Source organism: Lagopus muta, chromosome 1, assembly GCF_023343835.1.
Source record: "Lagopus muta isolate bLagMut1 chromosome 1, bLagMut1 primary, whole genome shotgun sequence".
NCBI classification, from domain to species: Eukaryota; Metazoa; Chordata; class Aves; order Galliformes; family Phasianidae; genus Lagopus; species Lagopus muta.
In genome coordinates, this window is record NC_064433.1 from 54,529,762 (window position 1) to 54,550,041 (window position 20,280).

General features: G+C 34.6%; 1 protein-coding gene across 1 annotated transcript in view; it reads left to right on the plus strand.

Moving 5' to 3' along the window:
• Positions 1 to 10,347: 10,347 nt before the first annotated feature.
• The window catches only part of IGF1 (insulin like growth factor 1), a 55,517-nt gene continuing 45,584 nt past the window's right edge, over positions 10,348 to 20,280 (plus strand). The window contains exons 1-2 of the mRNA XM_048960856.1: positions 10,348 to 10,649; positions 14,930 to 15,086. Coding sequence (XP_048816813.1) covers positions 10,587 to 10,649; positions 14,930 to 15,086 — 220 coding nt within the window. The 5' untranslated portion in view covers positions 10,348 to 10,586. The remainder of the gene's footprint in view (positions 10,650 to 14,929; positions 15,087 to 20,280) is intronic.

The window sequence follows — 20,280 nt, forward strand, 5'->3', positions numbered from 1 at the left end:
AAGTAGTAAAGCCGCCAATCAGTTTGGATGAATAGACAAAAGCGAAATGATTCTGTCTTGCATATTATTCAAACACTGTCTTTTAAACAAATATCACACATAATCAGAATTAAATTCAGGCTAAATTAATTTTGAAATAAGTTAATAAATAATTTTAAACGCTGTGTGTCTTGAAGGGTCTGTAACAATATTAAAAATGTCTCCCCATCTAGTCCCCAGTGGAAAGCGACAGCCTTTTTTTTTACTATGCACCGCATGACGCATGACTACAAAGCAGGAAGGAAAGAAAAACATAGACATCTGTAGCTGCAGAGATAGAATCAATAACCTAGGAACTGTCATTAACATCTGTTACAAATCTCTTTTGACACCAGTGCCTCCCTGTACACCTTTATGGAGAATAACTGCATCAGCTAAAAAACATTTCTTTCAGCAGACAGACATTCTTGACAGAGCTTCCCAAGTAAATCATGGTCACACCTCAATTAGTTCATCATATATACTAATATACACAAGGTCATGCAACTGGTACCTCCAGAAAACTGAGCAACATGAAAATACGAGAGGCTCTTTCCCAGACAGTGTTTAACCATTGAGGTTTCTGTGACTCCATTTGAGCACTGAGAAGCAGACCTAAAGCTTCCTAGTTCAGGTGTGCATTTGTCCACATCCTGAATCTTGAGTTAAGGCTTGAATATGTACCCTTTGCTGTGGTTTCCAAAGAAAGACAGTGTGCAAGTTGCTCACTCTGTGAAGTATAAACATAGCCTCTGTAAGAGCATTACTCAACAGCACTGGCCACAATAACACAGGCTGTGCAGCTATGGAGAAGCAACAATAATTTTGTGGCAGGAAGAGAGAAACATGAGGAAAAGAAGTGAGTATATCATGCTCAAAGCCCAAGAAATGACATTTTTGCTATTCAGACAGGTGTTTTACAAGACTGGAAAGTGGTCTGGGCAATGCCAAACATGTAGCTGCTCATGTAGCCATGATTCCATACTTTATTAATCTGCAATTACATGACCACATAGAATTTTTCCCTAAGAAATTCTCCCTTATTCAGGGAAGAAATTAAGTGTACAGTGGGGGCTTATTAAAGGGTTCAGGTGAAACAGTAGATCTTTTTTTCTTTTTTTTTGTCGTATGACGTGCTTGACATTTCAACTGTGAAGTCTTTTTTTCCTACCTTGAGGGGAGGGGCAAAAGAAGCAAACAAATCTTGTTCCACATGTATGAACTAGGAATTGAATGGGATGTCTTACTGGCATTCTAATATGAATAGAATCAAATAGAGCAATCACAATGGATGTTGCTCCAAAAGTTTGCTTCCTATATTTCCATGGAAACTATAAAATAGAGCACAATAACAATATTTGATAGAGCAAGTTCTCATCTACAAGATACCATTTTTCTACATTGTCATCACCATTAGCTGTGCATTTTCACCAACAATGAACAAAAGCCTGCATACCACATTCAGAAAAATCTGCACCAGTGGAAGCGACCCATTTCACAAATTCAACACATTCTAAGACAGTAGGTTTCAATTTTGCTGTTGGACCCATGGTTTATTGATTAGTATATGCAGTTTTAGAGCTGTAACACTCTACAAAAATATTACAAGTTTACATGACACAAAGCTTCAAATGAAACTCACTGTACTTTTTAAAATTTGCTGAAGTTTTGATGGGTTTTGTTTTGATTTTGTACCTGCAGTCTTTATGCCAACTCACATAACAACTGCTGACATCTCTGTAATGTTATAAAGAATTACATGCCATATCGTCTTCTAAAACCTACGCAAATCAAATCAGCCCTGAATTCTGCTATGCCTTGTTCAGCAGAAACAGGATTTTATGTTCAGAGCTGATTGGGCTCAGACTTGCATTTCTGTATGAGTCAATAGCATGTATATTTGGTATTAATGATTATAGAAACATTCCCTAACCACTTCACATGTAAAGAGAAGCTCATATAATATTTAAGGATTCATAAATTTAGAACTGAGAGATTGTCAGCAATGTTTATCACCACCAATGGACAAAACTTGACATTGTCAAAAAGTCTACTTATGGCATCGGGGGTTGCTTTATTGGTCTTGATAAAAATCTGAGTCATTTGCCATGTGACAGAGCAACAAAATAAACACCACAAACATTGCAAAATATATGTAGACAGCTGTTTGTGTGTGTAATTCTTATTTAGTCAAGAAACACAAGGATAGAAAAAGAAATATATAAATAAAAACTTACAAAATTAAAGAGCAAGAAAAGATTTTTGTTCCACTGATACAATTTGCCACACACATCACTACATTTTTCAAATATTAAAGTTTTTTGAACCACTGATTGAAGCCTCTCAAAATTGCATCAGTATTCAGATCTATCCTATAATGATAATGTCATTACCCATAAAAAGAAAGATTCTAAACAGCAACATTTCTCTATAAAAGCAGTAATAATATTTGATCTATAAAATGCCCTATGTAAAAAAATAGTCATGCAAGAAAAATAATGATTTCACAAATTGAAGATGTGGTAGCTATAAAATGAAAATACAGAAAAATGAAAGCTCCATTTAAATGGATAGCAAAATTTGAAGTAAATTTGTATTCTGTCTTTCAGTCATTTGGAAAAATACTAAAATTCCAAACAATTAAGTCAGTTGGCTTATGAGTCTTGTTTATCTCCACCATCTAAATTTCTGTCCCATGACACTTCTTACAGAGCTTGCTCCTTTTTCATGACAATAAAACCTGCGTTCTTACTTTTTTGTGTGGTTTTGGATGTGACAAAACATTTTAGATTTGTGGGTGTTTTTTTGTTGTTTTTTTTGTTTTGTTTTGTTTTGTTTTTTGAAAGATCTAACACATATTCTACATAACACTGAAGGAAAGTAAACAGTTATGGAAAGTTAGTTTCAAATAAATCTTAGCAATCCTAAATAGTAACCACCAATTAGTATCTAAAGAAACCAACCAATGTAGCTTTTCCTCTTTCCCACTAGAAAGCAATCCTGGCAGTAGCCTCTGTGCCAGCTGTTTCTTTTCCTTCTTCATACTCTTTTTTCTCCCCTGTGCAGGAGCATGGCTTAACCCATGTGCAGGTTTAGGGACTGAAAACAAAGTTTAGAGCCAATGAATCTGTTCTTGGAATCAGAATACTATTCTATAAATCAGACATGGACTAAGGTTTACTAATTAAACTGCTCCCTATGCATGACAAGTAACACAACTGTTATCTTACTAACTTTATATATTTTATCATATAGTCATCAGATAAAGAATAGTAATTCCAGGGGAAAAAAAAAAAAAGGGTTGCGAATAACGTCCTTGACAAGAACACTTGTGGATAGTGTAAAGGGAAAAAGAAGAAAATAAGTAAAAGGAAGCATCTGTTGGGGCTTCATCCAGCTATGCTTAACACTTTTGGAAGATGACAGAGACATAATATGTGCAGGGCTACACAGTAACTTGTCATTTCCTATAAATATAGAGAGGTGTTGCTCCGGCCACCATAGTGTTTTCCAAAAAATACATAGCCTGGCTCGCTCTGTTTTCCGTCTATAATCCTTAAAGTACATTGCAAAGTATTTCAGAATTGTTGTTCATATTTTACAGATAGGAAAATATGGAACTGATTGCAGTAATGGCTCAAGTGGCTCGAAGTAGTACTGTAACACCAGGGTAAAAAATGATAATACGCAGCACAATTCAGCACAGACATATTTAAGACCTATTAGAAATGAAAGACACATTTTCATTTGTTTCAATGCATTCAAATGCAGGATGCATCAAAATCTGAAACCACAGTTTTGTAAAAAGTCTTAATGGCCTAAACTACCATCAGTGTTTAGAAAGCATATGTTATTTTAAAAAAAAAAAAAAAAATCTGGTGAAAATAAAAGGTGAAAAATACATCACACTTACTAAACAGTTATTCTTCAGAACCATAGAATTCATGGGTGTGTGAGTTAAGATAGATTTGCACCTACTATTCTTCTAAATAATACTTCTTAGGACAACAGTTGCAGAAATAGTTTCTATGTCCTAGGGATATATAGATGGAGGCTGGATCTTAAATGACATTGGTTATCTTTTTATCACAGTGAAGCACACATCAATAAGAATCCATGTAGCTTTTATTTGTGTAAATTTTGTTATTCTGTGGGTTCTTTCTGTATAGTCATTGGAATTCTGTCGATTTTACTAGCTCAATAGCTAAATAAATGATTCGGTAGTTTCTTAATGAAAGCACAGCTGATCAAAATCTTGAAGTTATAGTTAACTGAAGATTATAGTTAACTGAAGATTATTTATGGATTTCTGTTAATTTTTCATAAGCCCTTAATGTTTTGATAAAAATAAACCTGCTCATTGTAGTTAATAGGTCAAATTAGAAGCAACGTATCAGTATCTTCTGTTTGAAGAAAGAAATCTAATAAAAAGGTCAATAAGGGGGCTCAGTCTTTGAAGATGCAGAACATACTGGCTTCTGTCCAAGAAACAATTCAGAAATGTTATGAGATAAGCCACTTAGGTGTAGTAAATCACGAGTGTGAAGAGAAATGAACCCAGAAGAAAGAGTCCTAAGCAATGTCGTATAAGCCTGAATTAGTAGTAAATTAAATAAACTAAAAATAGAGTAAGTGGCTGTTTCTTTTTCCTTAAAGATATCTTATTTCATCTCTAAGGATGTTTGCTTACAAGAAAGTTATAGAGCAGGGATAAGTATTCTTTATTCTTACTCATGCAAGAATTCTTCAGGTCAATGTGAAATAAATATTTTTTGCCATGTTTTCTGTCTGATTTGCATGGAAATATACAACGAATCTATGACAGAATGCACAATATTCAGTTTGTTCTCCTTTACAGTCCTTTCTAAGGCAGCAAAAATAGAAAAACAAATCATATGCATGGGCACTAGAATTCACATGCCTAATATATGGAAAAGGAAGAACACTATAAACCACGTACATAATTCCGAAAGTAATGCCTCCTATTTATTCTCATAGAAACTACAACAAAGAGAACGATAATTTGATAGAGAAAATTCTCTGCTACGAAACACCTTTTTTGAACGTAGACACAACCATTGGCCATGCGCTTCTGCCAGCGATGAAAAAGAGCCTGCATATCATGCTCACAAACATCTGCGCCAGCAGAAATGACTCACTGCCACCACTGTTGAAATGCACAACCCACCGCCTCCCTGTGCTCACTTTCACTGTTTGGTGCCTCTCTGCTGCCATCTGTCACAGGGCAGCAAAGTACAATTTTGGCAGGAAGATTCAGCTTCTATTGCCATGCCACCAACATCCAGCCTCTCATGTTGTGGGCTAACAAAAGAGGAGGCACTACTTTCAGAACAGTCTTCATATATCTGGTAGATTATTGTTCAAAAATACATGATCAACAGATGCATCTTTGAGATCATTCAGGAAAAAACAAATATCTCTACAATTCATCTACTTGTGGAAGTAAAAGTTTAGAAAATGAGAGAAATACCTAAGGTCATACATGTATCTCTGGGAGACACAGACATTTAAGTGGCAGTGGAAGTCAAACATACATATTTCCCAGGCTACTGCAATTCCCATTTGTTTTGCCTTCTTTCCCTGTATGCAGGCATTGCACTATGCAGTAATATTTTTCAATTTTCTTTCTTTGTTAATTCTGACTTTTTGTTTCTTTTAGAAATAAAAAAAAAAAAAAGCAATTTCTTGGAGCAAAGATGATCTATTCAGATGATCTTAACATTGGGAAAGGGAGAACAAGACTACAGACGGCTGAAACCGGGGATTTCCAGTTTAATGGAAAATTCTGGTATTCTGATTATTCAGAATCAGAATAAACTATTTCAAAATTTCCCACAAAACAGAAATTGAAAAAATACCCTAAAAACTATGCTTTCAAAAAATGTTGAAACACATTTTTTTTTTTTGACATTTTAGTTTTGTTAGTTTTACACTACTTTTCATATTTTATAGTTTTTGTTTTGCCAGAAATAACTGCACGTTATCTGTTGTCACTTAATTAAGTAATTTCCATAATAGATGTTATTGTGGTGGGTTTTTTGTTTGTTTTTTAAATCTACTTAAGTATTTAAATTGCGAAAACAGTACATATAAAAATTGATGTGTATTTCATTTGCATAGGAAAGTAAGATCAGTATTTGGCTTTGTACTATTTTTAGCAGAAACTTTCTAAATCTCCGTGGAAAAAAATATAATATATTATATTGAAGGATATTCCAAATGTAGACACTCTAATTTCTGTGATAAACTAAATTTATAGAATTACTCAGCACATTCATTTAACGAACCCATGGGTTAATTTTGACTGTTATTAATACCAGTTGTTTCTATCACTTCTACCCATAAAAGAAACTCTGAACTGAGGTCCTCACACACCCATTCTCTTGAAACATGTTTTTCTTGATCTGTGAACATAAAAGGTTTCAATTTCCTTGATTCTCATTTAATCGGGAAACTTGCACTTTCCCTGTTTTGCCCTAAAGAGAAACTGCTTTTCATGGCACTGCTCTTCTCTTTTGTCTTTCTTTAATACTACCATTGTAATGACAGCTCAAATGTAACATCATTATTCTCCCCATCAAATTTGTACCTTGTTTTTCATGTAGTGATGATACTACTTAGGTCACCATGGGAAAAAGTGGGGTAGCTCATTTTTTTGTTAGTCCAGTTTTTAAAAAAACAGTTGGCAAGGATTTTTCTACCTGTCTTACTTTGAATTTCAATGCAACATTTCTTATTCACACAATATTTACCTTCACCTGTTTCTCCAAAGTTTCCTAGAAAAGAAAGCTAAACTTCTCCAATAGCAAACAAGTAAATAATTCATGTGAGACTGTAAGAACTAAGCAGTCATTTCTGTCTTTCAGGAAATAATGCTACATTGTAAATAACATTTTATCTTATCCAAAAGCAAGCAAGATGATTAATGAAGTAAATAAAAAGAGAATTCTCCAAACCAAAAGACCTTGAGCTGGATGCTAATAAGAAAATAAGGAAAATATACATTCAGATTATGCTAGAATGAAAATGTTGATTCTCCACTTTAAAACCTTTTCAGAAAAGGATCACAAAAATAGTAAGTGACAGAAGATATAGTATCTCTGTTTATGAAGAAGCCAAAGGTAATACTCAGGTCAAAGTCCGCATTTACAAGAATCCTAGATCAGCATGCCAAAATAAGGCCTTATGGTGGGGTCCAGTTACCTAAACACTGTTGCTGAAGGCCATTTGAGATGCCCTAAGCTATCCGAGAAATCTATCTAGGGTCAGCAGATATGACACAGAGAGGAATTACATATCTTTCAGTAGTGGAAGCTGGAAGACATGCAGGATATCCTACAGCCCTAAAAATGATACTGGATGCCCAGATTTAGGGAAACAAATACTGCCTTTAATGCCTAGCTTTATGATTGTCTCCTCAAAAAATGAAAAGAAAGGAGAGGAGAGGGGAGGGGAAGGGAAGGGGAAGGAATTGAGGGGAGGGGAGAAAAATACAATACAATTTCCATTAGCGCAACAAAATGAATTCAGAAACCAGTCAATACAATCAGTAGGCTAAATAGGCTAAGGAGGCCTACTGAAGGGCTGAGGGAAGACTGATAAGACAGTGGTCTTCTAGCGGTTCTTCTGCCTTTTGGGGGGAACAGGGAACGTATTACCACAACATTCAGTACCATTCAATCAGCTTGTATCTCACTGCATTTGTATATGTTCTGTGCAGAATTGCTGTTTTTAAGACAATGATATCTATTCTGATTCTACCTTGATTCCAGAATTATTATCCTAGTATAGGAAAAGAAACAGCAGTTCTATATAATAAGTAACTCGATATAGGTACCAGTGAACTAGTATAGGAGAAGGCAAGAGAACAGTATACACTTTGCCTTTCAGGCACTGGAAAAAAAAGCCAAAGATATTCAGACTATTGTCTTTTATAGATTTAGAGCAATTCTGCTGAGTCCAATTGATTTTTTTTTTTCTGAGTATTTTTATGACTACCATACATTATGGAGTTTACAGGTGCATTTTATTCAAAGTTGTAGATATAACTGCAACTAGTCATTAAGAAGTAAATCATACAGCAATTTATTCTAAATGGTTTATTACCTAATAGCTTTTTACCAGGAAGAAATGAAAAAATCTCTAGTAATTAGCAGACTGCTATACTGAGTAGAATAAATGATCAGAAGAGAAGCTGTGTTTTAGGAGAGTAGTGATTCCCAGATAAATATGTCCTAAGGAATATTTTATTTCCTAGGAAAAAAAAAATATGGAATGGGTTGTAAGAAATGTATTGCGCTGTTTAACAGTAAGTCTAAAAATTATTACCAAAACTCTGTCATTGTTTTCTTGTCCTTTCACAAAATCACTTGAAAGTGACAATTAGACAGAAATGGAGTGCTTCCGAAAGTCAAATTATATTGCTGGAATGAAGGTACAGAGTTCAGAATGGCTCCATCGAAAGAAGATGGATCAGTACTATGGAGAGAAACCACAGTTCTTTGGCTATGAAAGACAAAAGTTCCACCTTCTGCTGTGTGTTGCTGTCATGATCAGCGGAGGCCTGGTAAAAAGTCAAGAAAGCCACCATGAGGAGTAAAATGAAGGTTTGAACCTTGGCAGTGGGGATGTGAGAAATGTACCGATTCCTTTTAATATTTAGGAAGATAAAGGAAGAATTGCATGCACACATCTATAGTACTACTCTTCTCACCTCCTCCTATTAGGCTGGTGAAATAAGTGATATATGTGCTGCAAGTTGGGGTATCCCTTGGGATATTCTCAAGGCATATTTAGAACCATGCCACTGCTCAATGAACTCTGAATCACAGTGGAATTAATAAAATATACCAGGATTACAAAATAATGTGCCTTCAGTATAAATGCGTATTGGTACACTTGAAATTCTGATTGGTATTGCCTCAACTAAACAAACTTACCTGTGATTCTGCCATTATGAAAATTAGAGGAAGCCCCTTCCAAGGAGTTAGTTTATCTAACTCTAACCAGCTTAACATTACACAGAGCAGACTATCAGCCATCTATAGAAGATACTAATAACCAACTACATCCTTTCTGCCTGGCTAGTATGATAAGGTTCAAAGTGGATCTGAAAACTGAGGACCTGAAACAATATGACCTCAATTATTATTTTTAATAATACAGTACATCTAGCTGTTATGGTTTGTGACATGTATTTGTTTGCAGTCTTGATTAATGCTCTAGTTTTAAATGCCATCTTCCAAAATCAAAGGCTAACAAGTACAAACTGTATCCATAAAACAGCATCTCAATTTTATTCTCAATAGCTAAGTATTGAAATGCAAGCATACATTATAAATAGAAAAACAGCTGGCTTGGAGCACACTGCAAGCCACTAACACAGTTGAGGGATTTGAATGACATCATAACCCGTGAGAGCATGCTGCTGGCCAGCTGGTGTTATTTATAATATACTCATAATTGAGGAAAAATAAAAAGGCAAAAGTTAGGTATTGCAGAACTAACAAATTCTCTCCTCCCCAGTGTCACTTAAATTATTAAGAGTAATTATGAAAATTGCTTCTAAAAAGGGGAAAATCGCCTTACAATTACAAGAGAGCATTTAAAATAAAAGTAAGAGAAGCCCTTCAAACTAGGCTACTTGAGTTACTACATTCATAGTACTGTAAATTCTAGGAAATTGTATGACTTCTGTGTGGTTGCTAAAGGATCACAGGGCTGTTTTGCCCTATTTACAAGCAGTGCTCAACAACTCTTTTACTTTATGCAAATGACAAACTGTTATTTTAGGGTTAATAGCACAGAGAGTCAGTGGTTTTAATTGTTAGTCAGCATGTAAGCGTGCCAAGTTTAGTAACGTAAAGATGCACTTAAAACAAAGTAAACTGTCTGCCCGTCTCTCTAGGTTAAAATAAATGAAATAAAATACCTGTGTCTCTGCATGAATGAAATGTGCACAGTTGTACACAGGAATATAAAGGTATACAGACGATGCCTTTACCTATGGAGGCTTTTGTCTATTTGAAAAGCAGACACATACACACAAAAATGCAAATGTACACATAGCCACCCGAAAGTTAACCAGAATACATTCTCTTATTTTCCGTGGCAGCATAAGCTTTTTTGTCTGCTAACCCCTCAGTCACTAATTCACATTCTTTTAAAGGGGAAAAAATATGCTTCTGTGCTCTAGTTTTAAAATGCAAAGGTATGATGTTATTTGTCACCATGCCCAAAAAAGTCCTTACTCGGTAACTTTGCCAGAAGAGGGAGAGAGAGAGAAGGCAAATGCTCCCCCAGCTGTTTCCTGTCTACAGTGTCTGTGTAATGTAGATAAATGTGAGGATTTTCTCTAAATCCCTCTTCTGTTTGCTAAATCTCACTGTCACTGCTAAAATCAGAGCAGATAGAGCCTGCGCAATGGAATAAAGTCCTCAATATTGAAATGTGACATTGCTCTCAACATCTCACATCTCTCTGGATTTCTTTTTTCTCATCATTACTGCTAACAAATTCATTTCCAGACTTTGCACTTTTAAGAAGCAATGGAAAAAATCAACAGTCTTTCAACACAATTAGTTAAGTGCTGCTTTTGTGATTTCTTGAAGGTAAATCTTTATTACTATTTCAAATAATTTTTTAGCTTTATTTTACTGTGTGTTGTCTGCTTCTGCTTTGAAGAGTATGTGCACTTTTCAGTAGCATTATTTTAGTATTGAGAATTATTTCTAAATTGCTGAACATGCAATTTTATGTGATCTGGAAAATGGCTATATGTAATAGTTGCAATTACATAGATAAGTATAAGGGTAAACTATTGCAGATACATGTCTTAAATGTCACTTCTGTTCAGAGAACTTCACAATATTTCAGTTATGTCATTATTAAATAGTCCAACTACATCATTGTCTATATTGTTAATTAATGCTTCTGTACAAGAACTTTTAGCAGTTTTCTGCAGGTGCAGATTTTTATAGGAAAATGGACATTGTACACATGTTAAGTTTCTGTAGTTTGTTAAACACAGAGATAAAATCTTCATGCTTTCACACAGAAACTTTTAAGGGATGTTGTCACTGCAGCAATTTTCTGGCAGCACTGTTGCATTTGCTTGTTTTTTTGCTTTCATATGTTAAAAGTAAATGTGAAGTTCTGTTTGTTTTTTACATTAGAACCCAGCTGCAACTCTTGCTGACCTTGCATATTTGTCTAGCTCAAGCAATTGTATATAAAGAAAATGGAAATTCTCCTACATGTTCTTCTCCAAGTTTTTTTCTTGTAGGGAGGGCTGATTCATGAAAGTTTGCATATGAAGTTTCATGTTATGACTCTAGAATTTCTAGTCATTAATATAAGCTGTCATTAGGTAAATTTGGGTTCAGTATGTGCACTGACCTCTGTTTCTGTCAATTGGCTCTTGTTCAACTTTTCATTATCAACAAATTTATATCCTTCAAGAACTTATTCTCTTTAGTGGCTTGAAGCACACTTATGCAGTTGACAGAATTCTCTTGTTTTAATTGTTTAGGGCCTAATTATTTTTTTTAGAGAGACTTACTCCCTTCCTTAATGTGATTCAGAAGAGCAAGTCTGTAAATGCAATGGATAAAACCATTCTCCTAATGTACAAATGGGCATCCTTTCCAGTCTACTTGAAAGGTGAAGAAGTATTTTTTTTTAACTGTTGAGCAAAGCATTAAGAGACATAAAAGTAATGTGCTAGTTCTTCAGCTGATGCATCCTGCCAAGCTTCCTGGGAATCAATGGAGCATATTGATTTAGGTTAAGATGTAGCCCTGATTTTTTTAAAACAAAATTAGCAGTATTTAAACCTTGATCCATCCTGAAGTACATATGCTTTATATATAATAAATGCTAGGGAATACTGTTATTAAATGTTAATTGTAAACTTTTACTATGACTTGGTAATTAGATCCAAAAACTATGTAGCAAAATGAGTATAACTTTTTTTTCCTATAGCATATACTATCCATAAGAATTTTTTCTCACATCAAAATATTTATAATTATTATGAATGTCAATGTGCTATTAAAATGACCAAGCATGGGAAGAACTCCTATGCACAAACTATGCCAACTAATAGCTTGTTAGAAGAAGTGGATTTATATAGAAAACTAAGATGTAAAAGAGATGTAGAGTGCTCATATATGACATTCTTCTGTGGTGCCACTCTTCTGGACTATTAAAAGAGGAATGCAGCAAAAGCTGGTTATTTTACTGAAAAAAAAAAAAAAAAAGAAAAAAAAAAAAAAAGAGGAAATTCCAGCTGTGAAAATATGGTCAGTCATTCTATGCAACCAAAAGAAGTGTTTAACCAGGCTCATCCTGAACCTGTATTCAATTTCCAAATGTAATTAGATGCTTCAATAAACCCCACCCACATGCCAATGCATTTTCTTTTAAAGTCTCAACTTTCTAGTGAAACTGGGGACACTGTAAGAACTCTGCCTGTTTGCAAAGGACCTGAAGCAATATTGGATTATAACTTTGTATTTTCTTAAGACTATTCTCCTTAGAAATAATGGGAACTGTGATTTAACCATGAACATATTGAATCAACTAATGTTGTATTTAATTAAATTGATGAAGTATAGTTAAAGTCTTAAACTATGTTTTGGAATTAGTTTTGACACAACAGCATTTAAACAAAAAAGTAATTGACTCCCAGAAACATGTTGATCTTTTCTCTCTCCCAAAGTTTTTACTTGGTTGCAAGTACTTGACTGCTTTTAAATTTGGAGATAAAGTGTAGAAATTCTCTGTGGTTTATACTGTGCAGCCTTTTTGGCCTCCAGTAAAGGAAAAACAGTAGATAATCTGTTTTGTTGTAGTCTAGTGCTGATATTTATCTTAAAATGTAACCCAGCTGAAAAGTCATGCAAAATACAAAATTGTTAAATGTCTAAGATTTATATTTATTTCTGGCCCAAATATTACACAAGAACAAACTGTTAAATACATAACGTTCTTGTATTTATAATGCCTTTCTCCCGTCTCAGCCTGTGTGCTGAACAGCTTTCTGATTTACCTCCTCAGAACTAGGAACCATCTTAAACCACAGGTGGATAACATTAATCTTTAAAATTAAAAAATATGGCAAGGGAAAAAAGAAGTTCATGTTTTTAAGATATGGAATAATTACAGGAAAGAATGCCATGTGTTATCATTCATTTATAATTGACCTTCCTCCATCTGCCACTGTAGTCAGCAGATGTCCATGCATTAAAACTTGTTGGTTTTTCCATGGCAAAGTTGGCTAAAGACTGTTGTGAATAGGAAAATAATTATTCTTTCTTTTCATGAGATAACCTGGGATTTAGATTTGCTTGTTATTTTCGCAGTGGAAATATTATCAGGAAAAACAGAGGGGTACATTCTGACTTATTTATAGACTTTTTTCTTACTCAGCTTTGACTTAAGCTGAAATAGGGGACTCATCCAGCAAGATGCTAAGATCTCTTGCCAAGAAGAAAAGAATACTTACAAATTATTGACTTAAATGAGAGAAGGCTCAATACCCCACTGGATCAACTCTCATATGACCAGACAATAGACAGTTTCGTCAGTTTTTCAGAAGTCCAGTGAAAAAATAAGAGAAACAAGTCCCTAAAAGAAACTTCAGGAAATACTACTTTTTTACTGCAGTTGCTAATGTAAGGAAGTTTTAAGCCAAGGTTAACTGTACATAAAAGAAAGATTCATAACCTCTTACCTGACTGCAATACTAAAATTAACCTTGCAATAGAATGAAATTAAATGCAGATTTACACCCTTTGAAGATAGCATTTTTGTCAAATGATCTAAATCAGGTCAGAAAATGCATTAAGCACATTCTTCACTGTTCTGAAACTAAATAGAAATAGATTTTCCTAAGACTCAAAAAAATTCTGTTGAGTAAGATCTTCTGCTGCTACTAAGTGATACTAAGGGAAGTAGACAAAATGCAATTGGGCAAATTGACACCCACTGAGGATCAACCATACTTCAACCTTATGTCTGGGAAAAAAAGACTTCGCATCCAAGTGTGATGAAATATTCATCACCTGTATTTATGCCTCATAGCCAGACCTGAACTAAGTAGATAGAGAAAGCATACCTGCTTCTGTATTTCTATCAAATACAAAAAAATCCTTCGCTATTTCTCCTCTTAATTTCTTGAATGTTTCCAAATGTTAACCTGCTTGTAACAGAAGACTGGAAGAGTCACTGAATGTAGTCCCCTATGGTAGAAGGTCCCATACAATCTCTTTAGTAACTTCAGCAAGTTCTATCTTAAAATACCTTTTTATTTTGTCTTAATGTTTTCATTCGTAAAGTGTCTGGACAGCCACAGAGCTCTAATAATTTATTTTTTTCCTCTTGGGCAAAATTTCCTTTCATCTAGTTAACAGCTATTTATTCTTATGACAGCACTGCTGTTTTAAAGTTTAAATAGCTCTTATATACCATTTCCACATGACCCAGCGCATTGACAGACAGCTATTTTCCCTATTAGCCTACCTGGACACAAACAGAACAACATAAGGCTGTCCGATTTTCCTTACCCTAACTATTCCAGGCTTCCTGAGTTTCTTCATCTTTCTGTAGTACTATTCCATATCCTTCTCTAACAAGAGCAACTATTAATCATAATTCCTGCAAGGCTTTCTAACTACATGTGAGTGTAAACCAAGAATACTTACTAGATTAAGTCATCAGTTTACCAAATGTTAAGTCTAGAATATGTAGATTGCAGCCTACCCTGATACTGCATATATTGTCTAACAAATTACAGTACATATGAGCTATCAGTTTATACAGGTGCAGGATTCTTTTTTTTTTAAGACTCTGTTGGGAAACTGACACAGTACTTTTCCTTCCTTGGCAGGTGAAGATGCACACTGTGTCCTACATTCATTTCTTCTACCTTGCCCTGTGTTTGCTTACCTTAACCAGTTCTGCTGCTGCTGGCCCAGAAACACTGTGTGGTGCTGAGCTGGTTGATGCTCTTCAGTTCGTATGTGGAGACAGAGGCTTCTACTTCAGTAAGTCAATCCTTACATTCAACTACTAAGGTTTTCCATGTCATCCATTTGAGTTTGCAACTGCTTTAAGCAAGCATAGGAATTATCCGACCAGGCTGCCAGGTACCACTAGTATCCTGGATCTCAGAGATGCCCAAGCCTTCAGTGACCATTAAATCTCAGTTAAGAATTGATATGTTCCTATATTCAGCTCTCTGAGATTTTGATGAATTTTACTTTTCAGGCATATTATTGTTTTTATAACTACTTACCAGCTGCTGCTATCATACCTGCTATGTTATTACTTCTCCTGACCTGCCACTAAAAATAAGGAAATGAAAGGACACACTGGACCCAAGATATTCACAGAGCAGAACTGCACGTACCTATTATCTCAGACTATTCGTAAACAGTTTAAGTACACATTGTATCATATTAAAAACACACAAATCTTCAACATCTGGTTTGAAAAAAAGGAAAAGCTGGAAGGCAGCAAGCAGAAAGGTACTGCATCCAAGTATCCACATGCTACATAAGTTAAGTACAGGTGAAGGAAAATGCTTTCATGGTGAGATAATAAAGAATATTTCCAGTACAGATAATAGAGAAAATTAAGTGTGTAACAGAGTGGATATATTAGTACTCAAGAAACTTTTTGGAGCAAGTTGGAAAATAAACATCACAATACTTTGCTGTGCTTTAGTTTGTGCGAAGCTCTTAGTACCTACTTACAAGTGGCATCAAGATCAAGAATACACAACATGTAAATAATAGAAGTCTACTTCCAATTTTCAGCTCTTGCTACTCAAATGCTATAAGGATAAGGAAACTTTTAGCAAGGAGTATGTTCATTCTGAACTCATTCATGAATATATATAAATTCAAAACAGACATAAAATTGTGCTTGTAGAGCCTGTGAAATTAGTGCTTACTTCTAACAAAATAATTTCCCAGACTATTCTTGTCTGAAGTTACCTGTCTTTCAGGGCCTCAGTTCCCTTTCCAAAAAAGGATATAACTAACAGAAGGAAATATGCAGTGGTTAGGCTATAAAGACAAGAATCTAACTGAAGGTTGTTTTTATTTTCCTACATATTTTTTATATTCTTTGCAAAGTCTACAATTTTTTAAGAAAATTTTTCAATCCTTGTTTTATCCCAATAATTCCTGCCTTCCAAGATTTCACGTTCGTTTTTCTGATCAGTTTCCCCCTACACCATTCCTATTCATTTCTACACATGGATTTATTGATTTCAAAATTTATTTCCTTGCTTGGAATAAAAATAGAACTGGGGAAATCCAAACTCTTGGACCTTGACTTTACAGAAAATCTGGATTTCCTCTACATACAAATTGCTGACATTTTCATTTTCTTCTTCAGACATTCATTAAAGTTTACCCTTTGAACCTGAAAGTCTCAGTTTCATGTATGCACAGTAATTCATTAAAGCACTCAGAAATTTTCATTTTTCTACCAGTTCTTTATTTGTTCACCTAGACAGCACAATCTATTACAATCATCAGCAGATAAGTTACTCTTAATGGACTATTTGAGTAGCATACATATGCTTTCTCTTTGTGATTTGAAGGAATTCAAAGGAAGACTTTCTTATTCTCCTCTTTTTTCTACATCAGAAAACAATCAGACAATTTACTTTATTGTTAGAACAGCATAACTTTTATTTCTTTTTTTTTAACCGTGTGTGGATTTTGGGCATTTTTCCAGTCATTTGGCAAAATGCTGCTTGTTCAGAGAACTATCACACTTGCTTCCTGAAAGAGTGGCTGCTACTGCCAAATAATCAGACAACATTTCTGTGCAATTATTGTGTTGCTCAAGGTAAAAATATATGTCAAATTCTAACTATCAGCAAAAAAAAAGAAAAAAAAAATTTTCTTTGCTTTCAATCTCAGTTGTTCTAAAATTACACAACCTGTTTCCAATCTCTAAAGTCCCTGAGCTAGATGACCCTTTCTTTAAAATAACAGGACGGCTTTCAGAAGTTTTTCAAAGGAGTTCATAACCCTTGCAATCTTGACTTTCGTCTGGCATCAGTAAGAGGCTTCCTCTCTAGTTTTCTTTCTTGTGTGCTTACATTCTAAGTTTTGACTTGAAATTAGTATAACTGGTGACACATTAAGTTCTACTTTATCTTTGTGAAAGACTATGAAAGATTTTACACGACCAATGTGTTTTAGTAAAGTCTTACACTGTTGTAATTAAGAAATCGCAACAAGAAATTTATAAAGTTAATACCTGGCCCTTGGGTGCCAAATCATGTATGTCCTATGCCTGACTCTACTATTGATTCATGAGGAAGCCATTTAATCTGTTTTAGTGTTCTTCCTCTTATTTATTAAAGTATAATAAAAATTATAGTAAGTTGTTTGGTAAAACAGCTTCAGAACCTCCTATCAACTGTACTTCAGAATGCAATATATTATTGGAAGTTTAAACGTTGTTTGATCTAACAGTACGTTTAAGAAGACTACATCGTTTGCAGAAGTAAAAATGCAGTGAACTTTTTTCTTTTACAGTGAAGAGGACGTCAATTTAAATTGTATTTTAAGCCCTCTATTCTCATCTTCTTGTTCCTTTACATAACGTATAATCATTGATTATGTTTGTCTTTAAATTGCTCACAAAATAGCTCTGAGGGAAGGTGGGAAGGTTTTCTTCACTAGAGACTTGAAATGTACCTTTTAGCTGAGGTGGATCTCCTGGTTCAGATTCAAGGCCAAAGCTTCTGACTATTTCTTGGAAATTGTAGGTGGAAATAAAGATAGAATTAATTGTGATACTTTATGTAGACTACCCCATAACCATATAACGACATCTACTACTAGGACTGGAATAAAGATTTTTTCTTTGTATACTCCGCTCATGAAAACTAATTTCCTAGCTATAAAATGAAATTCATTACAGCTTCTGAAGAGATGATTGAGCTGCTTACCACACATGAAGACAAGTATTGACTTCAAGAGGAAGTCAAAACATGTTTCTAAAACTTGTGTTCTTCAAGAGGTGGATTAACAGGGAGCATTTTTTTTAAGTTATTTAGGGGAGAACAAGCATTTACTTCTTAAACTAGTCAAAAAAATAAAACAAAATATCCTTTTTTTTCATGTTAGTTGAATTTGATTGAATTTGATGGACAAACATTCATTCTAACTCGTGTTGTTTTCTAAGGTAAAAAACAAAAATACACACACACAGAAAAACAGCAAGCGCACTTTGCTCTAAAATACTATATTCTCTTTTCATCTAGTTTCTTCTCTTTTGAAAATATTTATTTTCCTTTCCCATTACATGGATAGTAGTTTGGCTAACAGTCTATGCAAATGCCAATAAAGAAGTAGTTTGCCTATTTCTTTGGTTACTTTTGATTGTTCCAACCTCTAAAGCCCAGGTTCAATGACAACAGTAATTTGGAGATGTAGCACAGAGTATCAACTTCAGGAATAAAAATGAGTCTTCTGAATCTAAAAGCATCATTTGCACAGAAAAGGAGGAACTGAATTTAGAAACTTGACAGTACATAGTTTGTCTCATATGAGAATGGAGGGAATGGAAAATGACCTAGCACAGGCTTCTGTGTTATAAGTGTGAATCTTTAACTACTCCATATCTGTAGGAACTATGAGTCACTAGCTCCTCTGTGTATCTCTGATTGAAAGAAACTGTAATGTTACCAGGAATGGTGTGCTGAAAAGCTGTGGTGGACATAGATCTCACAGTGTCAGTGACAGACTAACACAAAAAAATATTAGTTGTCTTGGCTATGTCCACTCAGCAAGATCTGAGAGTGTTTTTAATTTGAGTTCCTTGGCTTGGCTACATGCCCCATCCATGTCCACATCCTGCATCCATGGAATATTTCAGTCTCTTCCTCCCTCTTACCCTCCTTACATCTTACAGGGGATTTGTAGCCTAGAAAGGAGCTAAGGTGCAATTCAGCCAAGCCCAGAGTGTCAGTGCTCAGGGAACCAGAACTATAGATGCAGTTACTGACACATTTTTGTAAAACAAAAGATAGCTGGGGCTTCTAGAGTGGTATCACTGTACAGTCAAATAACTGATTGATGTTTGTAGTATGCTATGTTGCCCAGTGTAAAAAATCACTGTGTAAATTCTCTGAAAAAAAAAGCCTGTCTTTAAGATTATTTTGTTCTTATTTACCTTATTAAGAATGACTAGAAGGTACTCAATAAAGCTAGCCTTAGTTTAGTGAGGTTAATATTCTTAAGCTACCTCTTTAATAACAGAAATAGAGATTCATCTTTCTCTATCCGTAGATGAGAGAACAAGTCTGGGAGGATTTAGCTTTTAGCATAGACTAAAGTTAGACTGTATGTAAAAGTCTCCTTTACAACTAGTTCTTCTTCTGTCCCCAAGAATTCCATTTCCTTTCAGTCCTTTTGCCATGAGGGACTGCAGTAGTAATTATAATTTTGAGTAGAGCAGAAGCAAGACATTGATCAAAAGTTCATGCTGAAACATCTCTGAGATAAGTCCGGATTACTAAAGCCAAATAAGTATAGTTTCTTCAGAAGTTTAATTTACATATGTCCTTATTAGGTGTTAGACATGGGAGATGCTAGTGCATTTTATGTTTGCCTTTATCTATGCACTAGACAAAGTTTCAAGTTTGGTCTCAAATCACAGAAAGCTGTTATTTGAAATTTAATTCCTCAACTGCAGTTAGCTATATGTATATTTAATACAATGTTTAGTCTCATGTTGGATAAAATCACTCAAAGAAGCACTCGGCAAGACCAGCATTTATTCTTGGCATAGATGCCCCTCTTACTTTTCCGCTGAATCTTAAATACCAAGAAAAAACCCTTCACTGACTTCAGTTCTGGCATATATATTATGCCAAAACTTTGCATGTGGACATCTTCATTTGTCTGGTACTAATAATGAATTAATATTTGATCAACAGCAGGAACTGTTGCAAAGCAAACTATTCACTTTACCAGAAACACAGCCTCTTGATTAAAACTCTTCCACCAACTAATTGAGCATCTAGGGTAATCTATACCAAGTACTCATTCAAAGAAGGAAGTTCATACTGCCATTTCTCTAAAGCTTATTTGGCATTTTAGTTCTTACACATCTGTTCAAAACTCTCTCACACCCACTGAAAATCAAGTAGACTTGAAGCTATTTTCATTTCAGAGCTTTTCTGAAAAAGAATGCCTCTGAAATTAT